The sequence below is a fragment of the Marmota flaviventris genome, chromosome 14 (assembly GCF_047511675.1).
Source record: "Marmota flaviventris isolate mMarFla1 chromosome 14, mMarFla1.hap1, whole genome shotgun sequence".
Lineage (NCBI taxonomy): Eukaryota > Metazoa > Chordata > Mammalia > Rodentia > Sciuridae > Marmota > Marmota flaviventris.
In genome coordinates this window covers 83,536,750-83,559,876 of record NC_092511.1, presented here as the reverse complement: position 1 = coordinate 83,559,876, position 23,127 = coordinate 83,536,750, and the positions used below count along the sequence as shown (strand labels likewise).

At 39.0% G+C, this 23,127-nt stretch overlaps 2 protein-coding genes across 2 annotated transcripts in view; one reads left to right on the top strand and one right to left on the bottom strand.

Annotated features, from left to right (window-relative positions):
* The window catches only part of Zc3h6 (zinc finger CCCH-type containing 6), a 66,901-nt gene extending 52,420 nt beyond the window's left edge, over positions 1-14,481 (top strand). Inside the window, exons 9-12 of the mRNA XM_071601816.1 lie at positions 171-424; positions 2,016-2,491; positions 2,804-3,037; positions 6,384-14,481. Of these exons, the coding sequence (XP_071457917.1) occupies positions 171-424; positions 2,016-2,491; positions 2,804-3,037; positions 6,384-7,864 (2,445 nt within the window). The 3' untranslated portion in view covers positions 7,865-14,481. The remainder of the gene's footprint in view (positions 1-170; positions 425-2,015; positions 2,492-2,803; positions 3,038-6,383) is intronic.
* A 3,829-nt stretch (positions 14,482-18,310) lies between these two features.
* LOC117794965 (uncharacterized) overlaps positions 18,311-23,127 on the bottom strand; it is a 44,871-nt gene continuing 40,054 nt past the window's right edge. Inside the window, exons 7-8 of the mRNA XM_034637345.2 lie at positions 21,643-21,760; positions 18,311-18,496 (exon numbers count right to left, since the gene is read on the bottom strand). Coding sequence (XP_034493236.2) covers positions 18,311-18,496; positions 21,643-21,760 — 304 coding nt within the window. The remainder of the gene's footprint in view (positions 18,497-21,642; positions 21,761-23,127) is intronic.

Sequence of the window (23,127 nt, the reverse complement as noted above, 5' to 3'; positions counted from 1 at the left end):
CTTAACTTTAATAGAAATAGCTTTAATGGGTTACATTAGTTAAAGCTGACCCATTTCAGCTTTAATATTGTATTATTCTATTTCTAAACTAGTTAACTAAAGTCTTCACAATTTTTAATGTGAGAAAGAAAGCTTATTTTGAGATAGTAATCTTTACCAATTATTTTTAGGTGTTGAATATGGATGAAGAACTTATAAATGAAGATGAACGAGAATTAGAAGAACTTAGAAAGCGTGGCATAACTCCTCTTCCCAAACCACCTCCTGGAGTTGGGCTTTTGCCAACTCCACCAGAGCATTTTCCTTTTTCTGATCCTGAAGATGATTTTCAGACAGATCTCTCTGATGATTTCAAAAAAATTCCATCTCTTTTTGAAATAGTTGTAAAACCAACTGTGGATTTAGCACATAAAATTGGGAAGAAGTAAGTTAAAACTTTGCAAATGGCAGAAATATTCCCCCTAAATATTTACTTTAAGATACTAAGTTGCATTTCAAATTAATTGTCTAGTTAACATTAGGTAGAGATAACAGATATCTGGCATGCACTCAGATTGCTGCTTCCCCTTGCTCTTTGTCCCCCCCACCTTTAAGAATGTGTGTGTGTGTGTGCTCCCTGGGGATGCAACCCAGGGCCTCACAAATACTAGGTAGCACTCTACCACTGTGCAAATAGTTTGAGCACAAATTGTTTCTCAAACACCAGACACTCAAAACAGAATCTTTGCAGAACTTCAGAAACCTGTCAACATAATAATCTTGAAGGACACTGCCAGGTGGATAGATTGGCATTCCTCCTGCCAGATTATGAGCCTACATTTTTATTGAGAATATCTTCAAATAGTGGATAATATGTCTCCAGTATGTTTAGTTCTTTTTGAAAAGTAATTTCTTAAGCTATTAAAGGAAAACCTCTGAGTAAGCTGGATCTAGAATTCTATTTTTTAACAATACTATTCCAACTCTGCTGCCCATCCCTTAGTGTCTGTGCACTGTAAGGGCTATAAGTCCCCTTATTGGTTAGTTTTTTAACCCTGAATACACAGGAAAGCAATGAGGTTTCAGTGAATTAGTAAACATCACAACTAATGTAACCCATTAAAGCTATTTCTATTAAAGTTAAGAAGACAAGCAAGTCTACTGTTTAATATTATGTAACAAATCCAGGCAATAATAGAAAGATTTAAAAAGTATAATGATTAGAAGTGGAGAGGCAGATTCATTAAAGGCAGTTTCCTTCAATAAGCCCAAAAGATTTCACTGACAAAACTATTAGAAATAGTAAATTAAAAACTGAGCATGGTGGCACACACCTGTAATACTAGTGGCTAGGGAGGCTGAAGCAGGAGGATTATGAGTTCATTCAGCCTCAGCAACTTAGTGAGGCCCTAAGCAAGTCAGTGAGACCCTGTCTCTAAATAAAATATTAAAAAGTGTTGGGGATATGGCTCAGTAGTTAAGCACCTCTGGATCCAATCTCTGTTGCCAAAAAAAAAAAAAGGAAAAGAAATAATAAATTAGCAAAATGTCCAGAAAGAAACGCAACATTCAGAGACTTCTAGAAGTCTTTGTATATGCCAGCAATAACTCATTGGAAATTATAATAAAAAGTTGTACATATTTGTACAATTATAATTTTGTTGTAAGAAAAGTGTACATATACTTAGAAAAAGGACTGGACAGAATTGATCAAAAATTTTATCTCTGGATGATGGGATTTTAGAAGTGATTCTTATTTATCTTTATACTTTTTGTGTTTTCCAAAATATCTGTAATAATGAGTAGGCTTTAGAACAGCCAGTTGTAAGCAACAATTTAAAAAACTGAGCTAAAAGGAAAACAAGAGACAGAAGTAGAGTTTCCATTTAACAGATGATATAGAACAAGTTGTTTCTTAAACACATGTTATTCTATTTGGATATAGGGAATCATACCTGGTATCTATTTAGGAGTGGGTTATTCTTATTTGTCTCTTTTGTTTGAACTAAGAAACATATTTTTTTTTCTCTCTACAGACCACCAGCATATTATAATAGTGCCTCACCACCAGGACCACAATTTCAGGGAAGCAGCCCATGTTCTCAGCATATCTATAGTTCTGGGTCAAGTCCAGGTCCTGGACCTAACATGTCTCAGGGTCGCAATAGTCCTGTGATGCTCCCAGGCTCACCTGGACATCACCCATGTGTTGGACCTTCAGGTCTACCAGTGCCGCAGAGCCCACCTGAAATCATAGGTCCTCATAGTCAACCAGATACACCCTTGACACCATCGAGTGTGAGTGGTGCTTACCACTCGCCAGGCTTCCCGGGACATGCTGTGAAAGTGCCCAGAGAGAACCACTGCTCTCCAAGCTCATCATACCAGCAAATTCCTGGGGAAATGCAGCTCAACACCAATTATGAGTCCCTGCAGAACCCAGCTGAGTTTTATGACAGTTATTATTCACAGCATGCTGCCCATAATTTTCAGCCTCCTGATAACTCTGGTGGTAAGTTAAATAACTCATTTCTAATTTAAAATATTCAAAGTTCTATTTTTTGTTAAAAACATTGATAGGAATGTATGTTTTAAATAAAGCGAAGTGAAACTGTTGAAATTAAAACCTTAAAATGTGTTCTCATTGCACCAAAACAATACAAAGAGTAGAACTTTGGAGAAATAATAGAACTTTAGATAACTTTTAATAATACTTAAAAGTTACATAATACCTGGCGAATCCAGTGTGATGATTATTAGAATTTCAATGTCTTAGGTGGAGTCTGTTCATGCAGTGTCTGTCCCTTCCCTGTTATGACTACAGATGGGATGTGGCATGGAGAATTTGCCCAGCAGCAACCCTCCATTGCTGAGGATTCACCTAACCTGGGAAGTGGGCATGACACCAGCAGCAGCCTGACAGGCCATGGCCAGCTGTCTACTCCAGGGCTCCTCCCTGCTGTGCAGAGAGCTCTTTTCCTCCGACTTACTCAGAGATACCAAGAAGATGAAGAGTTAGCTGGCAACCACCCTCACAGGACACCAAGCAAGGAAGAAGGTGTGTCAGGAGCTTAATAGCATTTTACCTATTTGAGTACGTTAGAATGTGAAAATTAGTACCTCTGAACTATCATATTTCCAGTTTGTCTTGTAGCCTCCATCTTCTTAGAACCGCTTGCAGTTTCAGTGACGTTAATGCTTCAATGCTTTAATTAATTGCAGCCACGCACACCTATAATCCCAGCAACTTTGGAGGCTGAGGCAAAGGGCATCACAGGTTCAAGGCCACCTTCAGCAACTTGGCAAGGCCCTAAGCAACTTAGCAAGATTGTGTCTCAAAAAGTTAAAAGGGCTGAGGATGTAATTTAATGGCAAAGTGCCCTGGGTTCAGTCCCCAGTGCCCCTTCCCTTAAAATAATAATTAATTTCAAAGGTTTGACTTGAAGTCATGAATACATTTAAAACTGGATTCAAGGCCTAGGTGATCATATTTACAAACAATTAAGCTTTTTCTTTTTTCAGGAAGAAAAGAAATAGAACAAAAAAAGGGTGCCCTCCATTTGGGGATTTTGAGTTCTAGCTCTACTTCAAAATAATGCAATTATCAGAGAAATTTTTATGGGCATAGAGTGTATATTTCTATATTGTTAAGAAATACTAGGTAAGCACTTCACCACTGAGCTGGGGATGTGGCTCAGTGGTGGAGTGCTCACCTAGCATTCATGAAGCCTGGGTTCTATCCCCAGCATCACCAACCAAATTGAAAAAAAAAGAAAGAATATTTTAATATAAAAAGATTATATGGAAACAGTAAGTTTATCTTAGTATTTTTTACATTGTTTAGTGTATAGCAATTAGTTTATTTAGGTAAGGATGAGGAAAATTTAAAATATCCAGTTCTTTTTATGAATTATAAAATTTATGTTTGGCCATTCTTAAACATTAAATTTATGAATAACCATGTAAATTAGGCAACACTAGCTAGTGTTAGATAACTCCAAGCTATTATATGAACATTATTTGTGAAATTTTTAAAGAAGGTAACATTAGCTCTCCTAGTATCTGATATCACAAGAAATGAGGGATTCCTAATACGTGAATTTCCTATACAGTTTAAACTTACTTCTTTAAGTGATAAAACTTAATTTAAAATAATAACAATTTTTAAAAAATGTGTATAGCCTCCTCCTGCAAACACAAATTAATTAATTTTTTTTTTTTAGTTCTGGGGGATCAAACCCTGGGCCTTACACACGCCAGGCAACAAGCAAGTGCTCTACCACTGAGCCACATCAGTAGCCCTAAAAATAACCATTTTAATGGTAATCTTTCTATTAAGTCTTAAAGACTTTTAAGTTTTAATAAGCAAGAAAATTAAAGCTTATAGATGATAAAATTATATATTATAACATTATATAATTGGTGATGTTCTGTGAGGATCGTTTGCTCTACGTATAGAAATAATCTTAAACTGAGCATGGTGGTGCTGGCCTGTAATCCTAGTTACTCAGGGGGCTGAGGCAGGAGGATCACAAATTCAGGGCCAGCCTCAGCAACTTAGTGAGGCCCTGTCTCAAAATTTAAAAAATAAATAAAAAGCGTTGGGGATGTGGCTCAGTGCTTAAGCACCTATGGGTTCAAGCCCCTATACCCATTGCCCCACCCCTCAAAAAAAAAAAAAAAAAGAAGAAGAAAGAAAGAATTTTGAATAGCTAGATTTGTTTGTGTTTGTATTCATTTTTATAAATCTTAATGCTTTTATGAATTTTCTCTTTTGATAAAAAGCTGTTAATTCTATTCCTATTCAATATCTGTTTTCTGTTGGGCAATCTCTACTCTTCTGTCATTGTATTACTCTATTTATTCATTCCAAAAAAGACCATCAGAATGCTTACGAAATATATTGATATGAAAAATAAGGATAAAAGTAAGAACTATTGTGAGGAGTGAAGTTACTATTTAGAAATATTCAAAATAACCACAACTAGTAAAAGTGAATCAGTAGCCCAACTCTAGGATTCCTGAAGGTTAGAGAGAAGAGAAGAGAAATCTATTGTCTAGAAGTGGATTTTACAGACACTGAGATCTGAGGAAAACTTTTTGGCATTGTGGTGTGTGTGTGTGTGTGTGTGTGTGTGTGTGTATACCTATATATATGTATATATATAGGTATATATGTATATTTTTCTAAACCACATCCTATCCTAAATACCAATGCTTGCTTTTTGTAAGTGCTTCTCTGTTCAACTAATCCCATAACACTGTAAAGTTTTGTATACTAGGTAAAGGTGAAAATATCTATGATAGTCTACTGACCCAAGATGTTCTAAGATTGATTTATCTAATCCCCATATAGATATATTATATATATATATATGTATTAACTATAGATAATGTGTGCATATATGCAATGTTTTGACTGGGGTGTGAAGAATAGATTCTCTTTGGCCAGTTCAAAACCATTCTGTGTAAGCCTTCATTCCAGAGGAAAGAAGACCACTCTCTGAAGCATCAGCTTGTAACCCCTTACTACTCTGCTAGCGAGCATACCTCCAACAGCCAGGCTTCTAAAATCCGCGTCTTCCATACCCTGTTTCCATTGGCTTGAAGAATAGTACCAAAGTGTTTTCATAAAGTTAAAGTGTACAGTGTTTTAGGAAGTAAGTTTTATTTGTGGTTTTTAATTTAATGTTTAAAAAGCTAATATATTGCTTTGATCGAACATCTGAAAGTATAATAAAGTATGAATAGAATCTCCACCCTGTCCCTCATTTGCTCAGTTTTCATTGCTCCCTTAACCATCATTATCAGTGATTTGTTTTATTTCCAGTCCCTTGTTATCTTGTTAAATTCAGAGATATGAAGCTCAGGGATTGCTTGAAGAAACCCAAGACATTTTAGAAAGCCTTTCCCAGAGTATTTTCCTCCCCCTCCCAATCCTGCCACACACTTGTGAGTTTCCTTTGGCCAGTTAGAATGAAAGGTCCTGACTTTTCTCTGACTGGGAGGATGGTATACTTTTTTCAATGTCTCAGCTCCTTCTGTATAGAGTGTGACACCTGATTGCTAATTTCCTTACCACATTATCTTGTTCAGTATGGAAACCTGGCATTTCTATCATGGATTTTCTTTTTCTTTTTTTTAATATTTATTTTTTTGTAGTTGTAGTTGGACACAATACCATTTATTTATTTATTTATTCATTTTTATGTGGTGCTGAGGATTGAAACTAGGGCCTTGCACGTGCGAGGTGAGCACTCTACCACTGAGCCATAACCCCAGCCCCTATCATGGATTTTCTTGAAGTTAGACTACACTTGTTTCAGAATCAGTATGTATTTATTTATTTTATAAAGGCCAATTGAATGCTTCATTCTTTACAATAATTTTTTGTCTACATTTAGATGATACAGGTAACTGGTATTCCAGCAGTGAAGAGGAAGAAGGAAGCAGTGTCAAGTCAATACTGAGAACGTTACAGAAACAAACAGAAACATTAAGGAGCCAGCAACAACCTTCCTCAGAACTCAGCCCTCCTACTGACCCGAGACTTGCTAAAGAGAAAAGTAAAGGAAGTCAAGTGGTTGATCCTAGACTCAGGAACATCCCAAGACAAGATGCTAGAAAGTCTTCTGAGTCTGTCCCAGTGGATCTTAGACTTGCATGGGATCCCAGGAAACTAAGAGGGAACGGAAGTGGTCACACAGGCTCTTCTGTTGGTGGAGCCAAGTTTGATTTACATCATGCAAATGCTGGTGCTAATATCAAACAAAAACGAGGAGATGACGATGAAGAAGATACAGAAAGAGAATTGAGAGAAAAAGCTTTCTTAATACCTTTGGATTCTTCACCTGGTGTAATATTGCAGGATCCAAGGTCACAATTGAGACAGTTCAGTCACATCAAAATGGACATTATCCTAACCAAACCCAACTTCGCAAAGCACATCGTGTGGGCTCCAGAAGACTTGCTTCCAGTACCTTTACCTAAGCCTGATCCAGTGTCTTCAATCAACTTACCTCTTCCCCCTCTTATAGCTGACCAGAGGCTCCATAGGCTATGGAACACAAAAGGTGATCTTCAGCAAAACCCACTGTCCATGGATCCAAAATTAGCAACCAAAGCCAAAAGTAATCCAACAAATAGAGAAGGCTACTTAGAACAATTTGGAGACTTGCACAGTTCAGGAAGTAAATTAGGGGATCCTAGGCTGCAAAAAAATTTCGATCCCAGACTTCATAGACTGCCCAATACCGAGTCTAATCAAGTAGGTATGAAGGAATCACATACATCAAAGAATGCCCCTCAGTTAGTTAGATCAAGCCCTGGTTCATCACAGCCCTCAGGGGCAGTCACTAGCAGCCCTAGTCCTGGGGCTCTTCATCCATATGCCCCTAAGCTCTCCTCTTCAACAGGCCTTCCACTGGGAACTCCAAGTTCTGTCCTCAGTGGTATTAGTTTATACGACCCCAGGGAGCAGGGTTCATCACCTACATCAGAGCTAGCCACAGCTTCTTTAGGAGAAAATGCAGAGAACCAAAAAAAAAGTGGTGGTTTAAAAAATAATGACAAAATAGAGCCTCCTGGAGAAGCAATCCTGGCACCGAAAACCACTCCAAATGTGGAAGTCACTGTCACTGGGCCAGCTGACACACAAGCAGATGTTCTCAGGAGCTCTGGGAAGGTTCAGGTCCCAGCAGTGCATAGTCTTCCTATTCAGGCCTTGGCGGGCTTGATTAGACCCCCGTACAGCGATCCAAGGCAGGTGAGGCAACCAGGCCAGGGCAGCCCGACTCCAGACAGTGAGCCCAGTAGGGAAACAGATGACAGATCTCTAAAGGAGGTTTTTAAAACTTTTGATCCGACAGCCTCACCATTTTGTTAGCTATTGTGTAATTCAGCAGCTCTTTCACTCTGTGACTGTCGCAATCCTCTGCTGTTTTGTAACTGGTTTACCTCTATAGTTTATTTATTTTTAAATTATAAACACTTTTCAGCTGCTAGTATCAGAACCACATGAAGTTATATCCTCTAAAGCCTGTGGTATTTTATATGATATTTTTATAACTTTAAGAGACCGTAGTAATTGACATAGAAACTTATATATCATGTTAGCGTCAATAAAAGTACTTTTATTGTAAATAAACCATCATGAACTCAACACTCTGCCTGAATATATGCCAGTTGTCTTTCGTAATCAATGTTTAGATCGACGATTACCACTTTTATATGGTTGTTTAGTTTTAAGCAATATGATATACATTACTTTTGAGAAACAGTATTTTGACTAGGACCTTCTCTATTTGTCAGCACAGAATTGATTAGTATGCTAATTAAAATGTAAAATGAAGTAAAGAAAACGTAAAAATCATAATTAGCAGAGCAGTTCATGTTCAAGGGCATCACTTTTGTTAGTATTGGCAATATTATTTGTGTAAATGAAACATTTAAATGTCATATTTTAAAAGTCTTTTATTGTATACTGTATAATAGAAGTTGGAGGTACATAAATAGAATGTTTTGGTGAAGTGGAAAATTTCCAACTCTCCTACATAACTTTTTAAATTTAATTTTTCATATTCAATGATCATGAGTTACTTTTGTGTTACATTGTGATGATGTATTTCAGTGTTTTTGTCTTTAGTGGCATAATTTATATTATTTTTTCAAATGAAGTTGCTGCAATAACTGGGTTCATCATGACTTTGAAGATTTTTAACAAAACTTTAACAGATCCAGTGAGTCTATAGTGATTATTACATTGACAATGTTTTAAATGTCTAGGTTCTATATTTTTTCCGGAGCATGAGAACACAGAGATTGCAGGAATCGTCAACTGTGTATGGCCACCAATAAAGAATCTCTTTCAGATCTCACCTGACTGGTGTTATGTAACAGAGGGAATTACCTAGTGTTTTAGAAACCTCATGGTTTTGAAATCTAAATTGATCAGCAATTGTATTTCGTGAAAAATAACTTGTATTCATTCCCATGTATTTATTGCAGTATGTAAAATAATGCAACTCTATTTGTTTCATTCATTTATAATTTATAACATAAAGTATCATGCTGATGTTCATATCTTGAACTGCAGGCATATGGCAATGTTTGCTGGTAACATCTCCAGTAAGCAACTTGAAAATGAGTATTTCATTATAAAGGATAATGGAAGTAGATAATAAAATTGGTCCTTGGATGAAAACATCTACCCTTGAGAAGTGATTTTGAAAACACACAGCAGAATATCTCTGTGAAATCTGACACCCAGATAGCATATGGTTGGATTATAATGCATAGCCTTTCTGATCATGTCTTTCTTTTTCGTACTTTGAGTTCTGGTATGATGGTGTTACAGTTACATGGACAAGAACTCTGCCACCTGAGGGGGTCACTGTGTTCTCAGTGGAAGGACAGTTACTTGTGAAAATGGGAATTCTTGCTGTTCATACTTTGGTAGCATTTGTTGCTTAAAATGGCCCTGGATAACATTTTAGGTCTAAAAAGTGTGGTTGAAAGCCACCATAGAAAGTATTTTCTGATTTATTGTCCAAACAAATATCATTGTTAATTGAAAAAAGTAGATAAAACTGATTAAAAATACTCCAGAGTAGTATAATTTACTCTCTTATCAGGGCAAATGTTTAGTTCATGTATTTTATCATTGTGTTAAGTAATGATGTTTACATTTTAAATTCTATACAAAAAAAGATAATCCGACTATAAAAGATCAAAATAGGATCCAAAGTTTTAACAGTTTCCATTTACTTTTTTAGTTATATATTTATTTATTTATCTGTTCTAAGGATTGAAAATCCCAGGACCTTGCACATCCTAGGCAAGAGCTGTACCACTGAGCTATAGCCCTAGCTCTGAATTTTATTTCGAGACAGGGTTTCACAGAATGGCTGATATTGTCCTCAAACTTGTGATCCTCTTGCCTCAGTCTCCCAAGCAGCTGGGATTACAGGTATGTGTTACTATGCCCTGCTCAGAAAATCTTTTACTACTGAAAGAGATATTTAAAAATAAATTAAAAGTAAGGTTTAAAAGTCATTAGTGCAAATTGTGTAATGTTCATTTATTCAGTATTCTTGAATCTTCACTATGCCAATGAATGTCTTGGAGGCAATTTTGCAGAGAGAGTTGGACTTAGTTTCAAATCTAGCAGTGCATTCATGTGAAAGTGTTTTATTTGCATTTAAAATAATGATTGTTCTTATCATAGAGGTTTTATTGAGATAGCATTAGCTTAGGGGTAGCTGTCAGATTCTGTCAACAGATTCTTTTAAGTTCTTTCTTTTCCTATTGCCTCACAAAAAAAAATTTAAGAAGTAGCAGTTTCCCAGTGAACAAGCTCTTCTTTAAGGTGGACTGGTGTCTTAGAACCCACGGAATTTGATTTACACAGACACACTAAAAGTAAACTGTGTTCTTAGAAGCCACACATTTAGAATCACAAGCGTCCCTGTGTCTGAAGTTTCTAGAGAGGCAGCTCAATTGGGGTGCCACTTGACTGTTGGTACTGGTTTTCACAGAAACTGTGAAACCTGTTAATTTAATATTAAATCAAGTGGGATATGCCAAGGTGTGGGACTGGGACACCAAAAGATTATTATAACTTAGATTTAGCAACTACTTTCTCATATCTCAGTTCTGAACTTAGGAAACGAGAGGATCCACATGCCTCTGCCATGGGTCTGTTTCTGAGTGGATGTGCTGTGCCTCTGCTGAGTGCAAAGCCCTAGTGTTAGTGACAGTGGAACGAGATGTGTGGAGGTTCCATTTGTCTCTTCACTTGTCACAGACTCTCAACTGTAGTTTTGTTTGCTAGTCATACGTATTTCAAGGGCAAAAGAATAATTGATTAGTAAAGAAATCTTGTGTGGGCTGAATTAAGTAGAGGGAAGGAGAGGGAGCAGGGAGAGGACTCTCAAGGGCTGGGAGTTAAGGACAATGAATTCATATTCTTGTTCTGAATTTATTTCTATGCAGTTTATCTCAAGGTTTCCTTTCTTATCTGTGAAATTAGGATAATTTTGACTTATCACAGGTCTGATGAAGGGGGAGGGAGTTAATTATTTTTGTAAAGTATTTGTAAATATAAAATCGCTTTGTGACTGTCACCAAATATAATTGTTTTGCTCCCAATTCAGGTAGTATTAAGTTGTACAGATTCCAAAATAGCATGATGGGATTTGTGTGGCTTACCAATTTTATGAAGTTTGAGGTGATGTACACTGCAGCTTCTACAACAGAGTTGCCTGAGAAGCTCTTTTGGAATATTAACCCAGACAGTGAGCTGTTTCCTTGAATACTGGTGTATCAGACAGACACGGGACTTCCCACTGTGGCGCTGTATAGACTTGCAGTCTGTTCAAGATCTGACATTCCTTTCCATTTTATTTAGGCTGGATGTTGATGGAGGGTTAAAACACTGTGACAGTCCATATTGTATAGCTGTTTGCTTAAGTCATAATGAATGTGGACAAAGTGGCCAGCTCATTCGGTGTGAAAGCCATTTGTTCTTAGAAACAAGGTACATTATCTTTGACCCTTTAGTATGTATTTCTGCAGGCATGTGATACCACATGCCTGAGTGACCACTTGCTTGATAATGGTAACTCTCTTTTCTTCTGCTTAATGGTGACTAGAAGTCAGAAAGCTCCTAGACATGTGGTTGAGAGTTCTTGGAGAAGCTGTCAGAACCTTCCCAAGTGTGTAACACAGAATGTCACGGTGGAGTAGAGAGGTTTTCCCTGCGTCAGGCTTGCTTCAGAGGGCAGGTCTGCAATCAAGCAGTCCACTGTTGGGCCCTGCAGCCTGCAGTATTCAGGCTTTCTGTGAATCTCATATTACATGAAGAGTAATCGTGTTACTAACAATGATGTGGCAGTACTTTATATGTTAGAAATTAAGTCAAGTAGAATATATAAGCATTACAGAACTTTAATCTTTTAAAATAAGAATTAGTGTAAGAAATGTAAACTTTAACAAAATGTAACGAAACAGGGTCTAGGTGTTCTAAGCTGATTTCTTCTCTTACGTGTTAGAATATAGCATTTATTTAGTGCCTCACCCCAAGCAGTTTAATGTGATTGGCTGAACCAACTTTAGTAGCTGCCAGTCACTCTGTTGCTGGGGTTTTGTGTTTGAATATGTTGTTTATCTGTAACTGTAACAAGCCCAAATTAACCTGCTTTTCTTGGAGAGGATACAGACCTAAGAAAAGACTAGGTTAATATCAACATAGTACTTAGAATTTTTAATGTTTAAGAAACAATATGTGTATTTTCAACCCTATACTAAGCTTTTAGAAGAAAAAATTTGTCTTCATAGCAACAAATTAGTTCTGGGCACACACTGGATGCTTTGCTAATTGCTAGTTGAAGGCTTTGTGGCAGGACAGTCCATGATTGTATTAAAAGGGCGCAACTCGTCAACTAGACCTCTCAGTAGACCCAGAATGCACTGCCTCCTTGGTTCATCCCTGTTCTCATCCTAAGCAATGCCAAGGCAGGTTTATGACAATTTTATTGGGAGTTAAGTATTTCTATGATCATAGTGCTAAGATTCCTCCTGACTTACAAGGTAGTTTCTTTTACTCCACAGAGTTTTGGATAGATGAATAATTTATACGTATACATCTATGAAAAACTCTTTCTATAACCAGACAAGGAACTGCATAACTGGAGTCTCTTCACCTCTATCTTTTTTGGGGGGAGTGGGATACTGGGTATTGAACCCAGGAGTACTCTATCACTGAGATATGTCCCCAGCCCTTTTTATTTTTTATTTTGAGCCACAGTCTCACTAAATTGCAGAGTCTCAAACTTGCCATCCTCCTGCTTCAGCTTCCCAACTCTTTGGGATTACAAGTGTGTACCAAGGCACCCAGCATATTTTTATTTTAAAATTCTTCTCTAATTTCCTCCTTTCTACTCCCCTTAAAATGTCAACTAAAATTATGAAGATAAGCCTAAACTAGTGAATTATCAAAAGCTATTAAAATTCCTTTTATACCAACATCATGAACTCTTTCAGTTATTCGTTAACTCTTAATTTCTAAGCCTTTATATCTGTTTTTAAAACATCTTTGAAATAGAACAATAATGTGCTACAGTTAGCAACATCATTGTAGGCAAAAAGAAAATCTGGTTCTTTTAAAGAAGATTGTGAGTTCTTGAGTTTTTAGGATAGTATTTTATGGCATTATTTACTCTTTAGTTGTTTATTTTTTAAGAATTGTTTATTTTTTAAACTTAAAGTTTGTAATAAAAAAGTGAATATATAGCTACTTACCACGTTTTAGAAAAAATCAGCTCTGCAAGTCATCAGTCCCCTCACTTCTTGGCTCATTACAGATTTTATAAACACTGTGTGTGTGTGTGTGTGTGTGTGTGTGTGTTGCTGGGAGTGGAACTCAAGGCCTTGCACATGCTAGGCAGGTGCAAGCACTCTCCCACTGAGCCACACACCTCCAGCCCTTTGTTACTGATTTTAGTACTTTCATAAGGGTATTAAAGTTGGAAGTACTGGAGTTTGCATTTTCTAGTACTTTCTCAGAGGTCTGATTTATAACATACTGTAAAGGAAGTAAATATATAGAAGCCCAATTTTTTAAATAAATTAACAAAGTTGTTTCCAAACCTCCATTACCAGCAATATCTTCAACTTATTTGTCAATGATAGATTGACATTTTATATACTTTTTAAATAGGGGAAGGTGAAAAATGGTAAATTGACCATTATTACAGGTAAGAGGTTTTAGTCTACCTCTCTTTTATAGGAGTTTGCCCTCCAGATGCTTTAGAGGGAACTCAAATAAGAATATTTTTTCAAGAGGCAGGATGATACCTCCTTATAAAAGCGACAATCAATTTGTACATTTAAATTGCCAAAGTTTAAAAAATTTTTACATCCCTATGCTAAACCTGCTGCCCCATCCACCTCAATTCAGAAAGGGCTCAGCCTCCACCCCAAGCTACAGGACCTGGGCATTTTATTTCAGGTGAGGGCCTATAGGGACACTGGTGGCCCCAGGATGGAGTGTGTGTGTTGGGGGTGGGGAGGTGGCCAGACAGGATCACCCATTTCCTATCAAATCACAAACAGTGTCTATGGGTTGAGATCCAGGTTATACCTATTTGGTATAAGGTCTTTTGTTATTATTTTAATTCCCCAAGTTATATCTCAAATGTTGGGAAATGCCGCTAGACCATGTCACTTCAGAAGGTTTTTGTACATACCAGTTTGGTAGATTGAATTATTAATCTACTTTCTGTTCAAAAAACACCAGCAAGGGTTTTTTGTTTTTTTGTTTGCTGAATTCATCATTATCCTATTAAGGACTGACAAATTGCTTGGTAAGATCAGGATTACCTTTTCTTCTTTTCATTTGCTGATAAATTTCCAAGATGCATTCTGCTGTTGCAAGTTTCTGTAATGTTTTTTCTGTGATACCTTTCTATTGTCTGAATTTAAATTAAAATGTTTCTAATAATATCTGTTTGGCAGTGTGTTGCTTTGCTTTAATAAATCTTCAGCATTTAGAGACAGAATAGAGGGGAGCCATGTGCACGTTTAAGAGGTGTGCCTGGAACGCACCCCAGACCTTCCCAGAAGGCCCTGGCACTAAGCTGCCCTGGAGTTTATCTATGGTACAGGGAGACTATGCTGCACCTGACTGTGCTGGTTGACAACATTGAATGTGCTTCATTCCAGGAAGCATCTCTTAACATGTGTTTAAATTTTTATTAAAAGATTCGAATCTGAAATGTTGCTAGAAGATAAACTGCTTAGATCAGGAATTTGGGATCAAAATAGAGTCTCATCACAGGAAATGCTCACAGAGCAAACTACCCCAGGTACTCATGTCTGGGCTCTGGTCTCCCCAACATACCAGCTTCCTGAGTCTCACTTTCCAACGCTACCTTATCTGACCCTTAGGACAGTCAGGAAGAGAGGGAGGAAGACTTCCCACCTGCCTCTTTGTTTCTAAGACTCCTTGCCATCCCTTTTCTCTGATCTTCAGACTTAACCTTACTTTTTTGTTATAGCAGTTTTTACCTTTCTTGTTTTTATTTCAGAAAGAGACTGTCCTAGTCCACCCACTTTTAAATCTTGAGTTGTCTCCTTCTTCCTTAAGAATTTGCCTTCCTGGTATCCCAGTTCTATTCATTCTTGGTTCTGTAACAACTGCACCTGTACCTAAAGCAATGAACAGTTAACACAAGTGTTAGGGACTGGATTTATCCTCTTGTCTTAAACAACTAGAAAATGCAGAAAAATAAAGGGGATCAGGTAAATGGAAAAGAGAAAAACAGTTCAGAAGACAGTGAAATTAAAATATGGTTATTCAAGAAGTTCAACAAAATTGATGAATCACTAGGCACAGTGATCAGGAAAAAGAGAATGACAGAAAAGACTCAAATTAGCTATATAAAAAGTGGGAGATGTGGTATTACTGCATCTTCTATAGATAACAAAATAATAATACATAAATACTATAAACAATGTTTTGTCAATAAATTTGACAATTCAAGTAAATGTTCATAGCATTCTTATTCAGAATCACTCCCAAATTGGGGGAAAAAAAACCCCAATGTCCATAAATTGATGAATGACTAAAATGTAGTCTATCCGTACAATGGCACCATTTGGCAATAAAAAGGAATGAAGTACCAATATATGCTACATTACAAATGAACTTTTAAAATTATGCTAATAAGCCAGTCACAGAGAATTGCATGTTGTATAATTCCACTTATATGTAATGTTTAGGTAAATCCATAAAAAAATATATACAGAAAGTAAGTTAGTAGTTGCTTAACCTGGGAGGAGGAGGAGAAGAGGGAGGAGGAGGAGGGTGAAATTACAATTAAGAAGTATGGTGTTTCTTTTGGGGGTGTTGACAATATTACAAAATTGACTGTGGCAATGCTTGCATATATTAAAAAGCTATTGAGTTAGACAAGTTAAATGTGTGAATTATATGATATGTGAATTAATAAAGCTGTTAAAAATCAATACAATATGCGGCAGAAAATATAAAGAAAAGGGAAGGGAAAAGTAAGAAACAAATAGAAAGGTGAATCAAATTGAAAGATGATAGATTTAAACTCAATGGTATTGGTAATCATACTAAACATAAACAGTCTAAATATAAAGAACCTTTATGTAAAGGCAGAGATCATCAGATTTTGTTAAAAAAGCAAGAGCCAACTATATGCTCCCTATAAGAAATCCACTTTATAAAAGTACAAATTTTTTAAAATGATTTTTATTAGTTGTAGATGGACACAGTATCTTTATTTCATTTATTTTTATGTGGTGCTGAGGATTGAACCCAGTGCCTTACAGCAAGCAAGGCAAGCGCTCCACCTCTAAGCCACAACCCCAACCCTAAAGGTACAAATTTGAGAAGCACAATTGAATGGAAATGATATGCCATGTAAACATCAATCAAAAAAAGATTGATGTTTACATGGCATAAATATTGGACAAGGTAGAGTTCAGAGAAAATAATATTACCAGGAATAAAAATAAAAATAATTTCATAAAGGAGTAAATTCATCAAGAGGACCTAAGTGTTTTTGCACCTAATAATAAAGACACAAAATGCATTAGGTAAAACTCAATAGGCAAATTCACATGTGGTTACAGATGCAATATCCCACTCTCCATTATAACTGATAAAAACAGTAGAATGGAAATGAGGAAGGACATAGAAGACCTGAGCCACAGTGTCAGGCAGCCCCAGACTACTACTGTCTGTTGGACACCCTACCTAACAACAGCAAAACCCACATCGTTTCCTAGTGGATTGGAACATTTTCCAAGACAGAACATAACCCTGGCCCAAGAACAAGGCTTTAAAAGGGTTCAAGTCATACAAAGAATGTTTTCTAATCACAAAATAACTAAATTAGAATTAAAAGAAAAAGGTCTGGAAGTTTTCCAAATACTTTTAAAACTAAATAAGCAGTTACAAAAAAATCAATGAGTGAAAGAAGAAATCAAAGGGAAATTTAAATGTATAAAGAGAAAGACAAAAATAAAAGTCAAAATTTAGGATTAGCTAAGTCAATACTCAAAAATGTAGAGAATAAAAAGCTATATTGAAAAGAATGTCACAAAATAATGACCTCAAATTCCACATTCAGAAATGTGAAAAAAAATACCGAAATAAAGTTGAAATTATCAGAAGAAAGAAAACATTAAAGGCAAGAGAAGGGTTTGATGAAACAGAAAACAGGGATCCAGTGAGAAAATTAAAAGCATTTTAAATGAATGAAAAAGCTATGGACTGGAAGAAAACATTTGCAATTACATAATCTGTCAAAGAAACTTCGCAAAATTCAACAAGGGGGAAAAAAGGAATGGAAGCAATAGATTTTAAAAGATACTTTGTCAAAGAAAATAAATATGCGAAGTGCAACACCATTAATTAGGAAAAAGCAAATTAACACCACAATGAGTTTCCACTGCCAACTTGTTATAAAAATGTGAAAAAATTCTTGTCTTTACTGTAAATTCAAACTACTCTTCCACTGGATGATGGCAAACTCAATCATCTAATGTTGACCAGGATAATTAAATTTCTCGAGAACTGCCCCATCCAGGAGGCTTACCTGGTTCCCCTCAAGCAAGCAAGATCTCTGCTCCCTCCTTCCTGTCCCTGGGCTTAGATTCAGCCCTCTGTTCCTGGCCTTGGTGGTTCAGCCTCTGAGGGGACAGTTGCCAGTCTGCTCAACCCCCATTTCCTTATAGTTTCTGTGCAAGATGCCATGAACTGAAATATTCCTACCAACCCTGGCCAGGATTAGCTCCTCTCCATCCCAGATTCACCAGCTAACAGTCTGGCGGCTCCAGCTTCTGGTGGAGCATCCCACCCCTTAATCAGCACGACCTCTTTCCACCTCTTCAGAATTTGAACAGTTCCTACATATCTGAGCAAGATGAACTCTGACCTCCCCAAGGTGACAGTTCCTGGCTCCCTGCAGAATCTTCTGGGACTGTTCTCACATTGCAATATCTTCAGAAAGGCTCAAGCTGACGGTGCTTGGAACGTTCTCCCCTCTCCACGGTTTACTTGACACATTCCTTCTAAGCCCAGAAACGGAAGCATCCTTCCAGGAGGAAAGCAGTCATCAGGGCCAGAGGCATCTGCAGCACCCGGAATGTTGTCAAGGCAGCTCTGTGAAGGCACAGGCCCTGGCCACCCTACACTCGGTGTCACTCTGATTCAGCCTAAAGGGCACTCCCTGGAGGACCCCAGGGTCTGGAAAGTGCAGGGCAACCAAGTCTGCCTTGGAAACAATGTCGTAGCTTTTTATAAGGCTTCTTGAACCAAGGCTGCAAGTGGGGGGACTTTGGTGCCTGCCTTTTGCAGGCTCAGCTCTTCACAGTCTATGTTTGCGGTTTCTTGAGGTCTGTGACTTAGTATTTCCTTCCTCTGCTGTATACAGAAGGCAGCAACTTCCCGTTCTTCCAGATCCAGGAAAGGCTGTCTCAAGCCCTGGAGCAGAGAGAGAGAGAACTAAGTGTGGTGCTGGAGGACACAGTGCAGGGTCCCAGTGTCAGCTCCCTGGAGCTCTCTCTGAGGGGTTCCTCCAAGTGGGGCTGGTGCTGCTATTCTGACTCTCTACCCCTAATTTGGTGGAGATCAAGGAGCAATGTTGGAGCGGGGCTCTCTGAACTGAGCCTACACAGCCTGAGGACTGGGGATGTCTGTTTGTCACAGGGGAATGTTCTGAGAATGTATAGAGTTCTTAACAATACTCTCTCCACTCCAGATTCTGCCTCCCTTAGGATCGTGCGTTATACAAAATATCCACGGGTCTTTAGGTCTATGTGGAGCCAGAAGCACTCACCTGGCTCTGGGGTTCACTTGCTCTCAAAGGGTCTGGAGATAGGGAGGGGCGTTCTTGCCTCCAGTGATTGCTGCAGGGTCAGTAGAAGGCTGGGGGCTTCAGCCAGGGCTCTTGGGCACCAAAACAGCTTCATGGGGCAAGTCTGAGCTTTTGTCTCAGCTTTCCTTCTATTCAAGGGACTCTGGGGTGTGGACCTGAAGGATGCATGTTTTCAAGTGCTCTTCATAGGTCATGTCTAGTCTGTGCACTTTTTTTTTTTTTTTTTTTTTTTGGTGCTGGGGATTGAACCCAGGGACTTGTGCATGTGAGGCAAGCACTTTGCCAACTGAGCTATATCCCCAGCCCCTAGTCTGTGCACTCTTTGAACTTAACTGGTACAAAATTTCTTAAACTACAAAATGAAAATTCTCCTTGGATTTTTTTAGCACTTTCATGCTAAAAATCTGTGGCTTGTTGGAGTTTACTTTCTAATAAAATGGACAGAGAAATAAATAGAAGAAAGAAAATTACAAACTGTGATGAGAGTAATGAAGGAATCATAGAAGATTAAAACAGAGGAAACTGGGTCTGGTTGAGATGAGAGCCAGATGGTCCCTGACTGATGATGGTTTGACTCAAAATATTTCAACTTTACGAAGGTGCCATAGAAATCTGCATTCAACAGAACCTTCTCGAATTTTGAATTTTGCTCTTTTCTCGGGCTGGCATTCTGTGGTGTCATTTTCTCTCCAGGTGCAGGGAAGTGGCAGAATTGGGTTTGGCCATGAGATTGCCAGGGTGCACAACCAAGCATAGCGTGTGGTACTGCTAAGCAACGGAGGAGAGGTCTAGTAGGTCAAGTGTATGAAACACATTTCCATTTAGTGATATTTTCAATTTAAAAGGGGTTTATAGGTGTGCAACTCCATCGCGAGTTAAAGAACACCTATGCAGAATGTGTTCTGTCCCTTTTGAGATGGCAGGACTCGAGTTCAGGTCTAAAGGACAAGAAGCAGTGGAAGTGGAGGGCAGATGGGTCTCACACAGGGCGAGCAGCTCACATAATGGCCCTAAGGAAGGTGTTCTTTTAAACATGCAAATACTGTCCCTCTTCAGCTTCCACTTAGAATATGGAGAGCTGGAAAGATGGTTGCTCCCACTCTAAGAAAAGTCAATATGCAAAATCATAACTTTTCTTGAACCCATTAGAGAACTGAGTTTGAAGCTCCTCTAGTATGAGATCTAATAAAGGACAGACACCTCACCAGGTGTGGCACTGCATGCCTGTGATCCTAGTGACTCTGGAGGCTGAGGCAGGAGGATTGCAAGTTTGAGGCCAGCCTCAATAACTTAGTGAGACTATATCTCAGAATAAATATAAATTGGGGGGGAAAAAAAGGACTGGGCATGTAGCTCAGTGCCCCTGGGCTCAACACTGAGTACTCCCCTCGCCTCAAAAAAACAGGCAACTCCAAGGAGAGACAGCGTAAGCACTGGTGTATGTCAGGCACAGCATGATAGGATGGGAGCAGCGTGGGGCTGCCATGTGAATCGATAAGATTTCAGTTGAAATTTTGAGAAATCACCCATGGACAAATGTAGAATCCATGGGAGCCACAACACAGGAAGTCCTCATCTACTGGTAGCCATTGGTCTTGGACCTCACCGGGTACTCAGGAGAAAGACTCAGGTCAGGGCAGGTGCTGGGAACACCTTCCTCAGTGCAGCCACTACTGCCATAAAGGCAACAATCCCCGCCCAGATCCATGTTCCGTAGGGGACGGGGCCTCAAGCCACTGAGGGAAGAAGGGTGAACTAAGGCTAAGATGACACCAGCAAGTTGGACACCTCTGTGTCTACAGCAACTCCACCCACAAAACCCAGCTCAGGTCGGCTCCAGACTGTCCACTCCCCAGGACACCAAGGCCCGGGACAGATGGTCTACCACACAACGTCAAGTTTTCAATGGAAAATTATGAGACATGCAAAAAAAAGAGAAAATGAAAAACAAAACAAAACAAAAACACTGTCAAGAAAAATAATAATTGTTAGGTGCAGGACAGGCTGAATAAGTTGTCTGCAGGGCATGCCAAACAAAGTTAGCTGCAGGATGACCTGGCTTCTCAAACCCTCTGTCTGGTTCTTTATCACCTGTTTGCTTCAAGCCCAAATGCCCAAGCCCCCGCTCAGGGCTGAACACTTAACCCCCTTGTGTGCCAACAAGGCAGCTTGCAAACCCAGGGACCCTATTAGATTTGAGCTATAAAATCTCCCTCCTACCGCACCCTTCTCTCTTGCTCTCTCTCGCCTTCTCTTTCTCTCTTTTCGCCTCTGTTGCACTGCTGCAATAAAGATCTCTTGGTTGCTCTGAGTGTTGTGGTCACTTTCCTTTCAATAATCATTTTTAAAAAGCCCAGACTCTGACATGAGCCACTTATTGAAATTGTCAGACAGGAAATTAACATAATTATGATTAATATATTCATGCTTTAGTGGGAAAAGCAGGCAAAAATGCGTGGACAAATTGGGAATCGCAGCAGAGATTAACAACTATTAAAAACAATAAATGGGAATGCTAGAAGTAAGAGAAAATATGGTAACAGACATGGAGAAGGCTTTGACAGGCTCAGTCACAGACTAGATACAGCTGAAGAAGTAATCAGTGAGAGGGGAAGGTCAGCTGATAGAAATTAGCCAAACAGAAACAGGAAGTCAGGTGACAGGTCTGGGGAAGGAACAAAGTTGAGTTTGTTAAGCAGAAGAGAGTATCCTTGCAAATGTTGCCATTTACCACGTCCCCATGGCCACTTACCCTGAGACTTGCAGCTTCTGCAGCCTTCACGGTCTTGAAGACAGCCTGGAGGAGCCACTGGGCATTGTCCACCAGCAGCTCCTCAGAGGACCTGCTTCTTGCCAAGGAGGCCTTTACACTTGGGAGTGTACAGAAGAAAAGCCAGTCTTACACTGGGCAGGATGGCAATTTCAACTAAATAATAAATGCCAGAAGGTTTTACAACATGAGCCTCTTCCAGAAAACTGGGGTGCCCTGGGGGGCCTATTTGAAGGAAGAATGCTCTAAAGGCTAATTTCACATTTTAAACTGACATTTTTATTTTAATGCTAAAAAAGTGTGACTCTCATAGAATCTATAAATTAACAAGAAGTATATTTTTAATGAAAATAACTGAGCTGATGTAACACAACCAATGCAACTACCTCAGATAATGAAAGGGAATAAGAAATTTTGTATAGAATTGTATTCAAGTCTTAGATTTAAACTTGTGATGGAAGGTCAGACTAAGTAAATTGACATTTCAATAGTATTTGTTTTAAACTGAATATAACTGAATTTAGTCAGGTCATTTTCTACCAGTGAAAATAAAAATGCTGTGGAACTTAAGTAACTCACTTTGTCAAAACTGCAAGACCTCCGGGTCCGTTAGAAGGCGGAGAGCTTGATAAATGCACCTGGAATACTCATGTGGTTCTGCCTTCTTCCTTCCCTCCTCCCTCTTTCTTTCCCTTTTCCCATGTGCTGGGGTGTGGGGAGCCACTCCGGAATGACCACGCCTTCCAGTCCTGAAGCAGGGATAGCAAGGCGTGGCTTCAGGTGTAGGTGCACCCGCTTGGCTTGAGTTACACTCACCTCTCCCTTGTAATCCTATCCCTTCTGCCCTTTTATGGATAGAACTCCCTAAGAACAGTGTCCTCCCAAATAAAAAAGGTCACTTCCAAATGTGTTTCTCTCTCTCTCTCTCTCTCTCTCTCTCTCTCATCAGCCTCTCATGACTTTCTCTTGCTCTCCCTTTTGGGGGAAAGGAGAGTGGGGGAAAGTCCTGAAGCTTGGGTAAAGGTAAGTCATGTCTGTGTTTTATTTTGTGTCACCCCATATTCACACGAGCGACCTTAATTCAGTCCCCTGCGATGGATGGGGGTGGCACTGGAGGTTGAACCCAGGCCCTCTGCATGCTAAGCATGTTTTCTGATGCCTGAGTATCAGGACTGCCCCCCGAGAGTTAGCCAATTTCCAGACGGTAATGAGTCACCTGCAGACACACCTTCCATGTGTGAACCCACCCTCCCAGAGCCCTCACCCCCACCTCTTCCTTTACCTGCTTCTCTACTCCAGGCCACACCGAATTGCCCTCATCATTCCAAGGCCAACTCCCATACTCAGAGCCCCTGAAATCCTTCAAACTCACCAGCCCTGGACGTGTCAGCCTGCTTGTGCTGCCTGGCCTGTGCTTCCTGTGAACACCACGGCACCTGCTCTTGCCGATGGCTCCCCTCGCTCCTC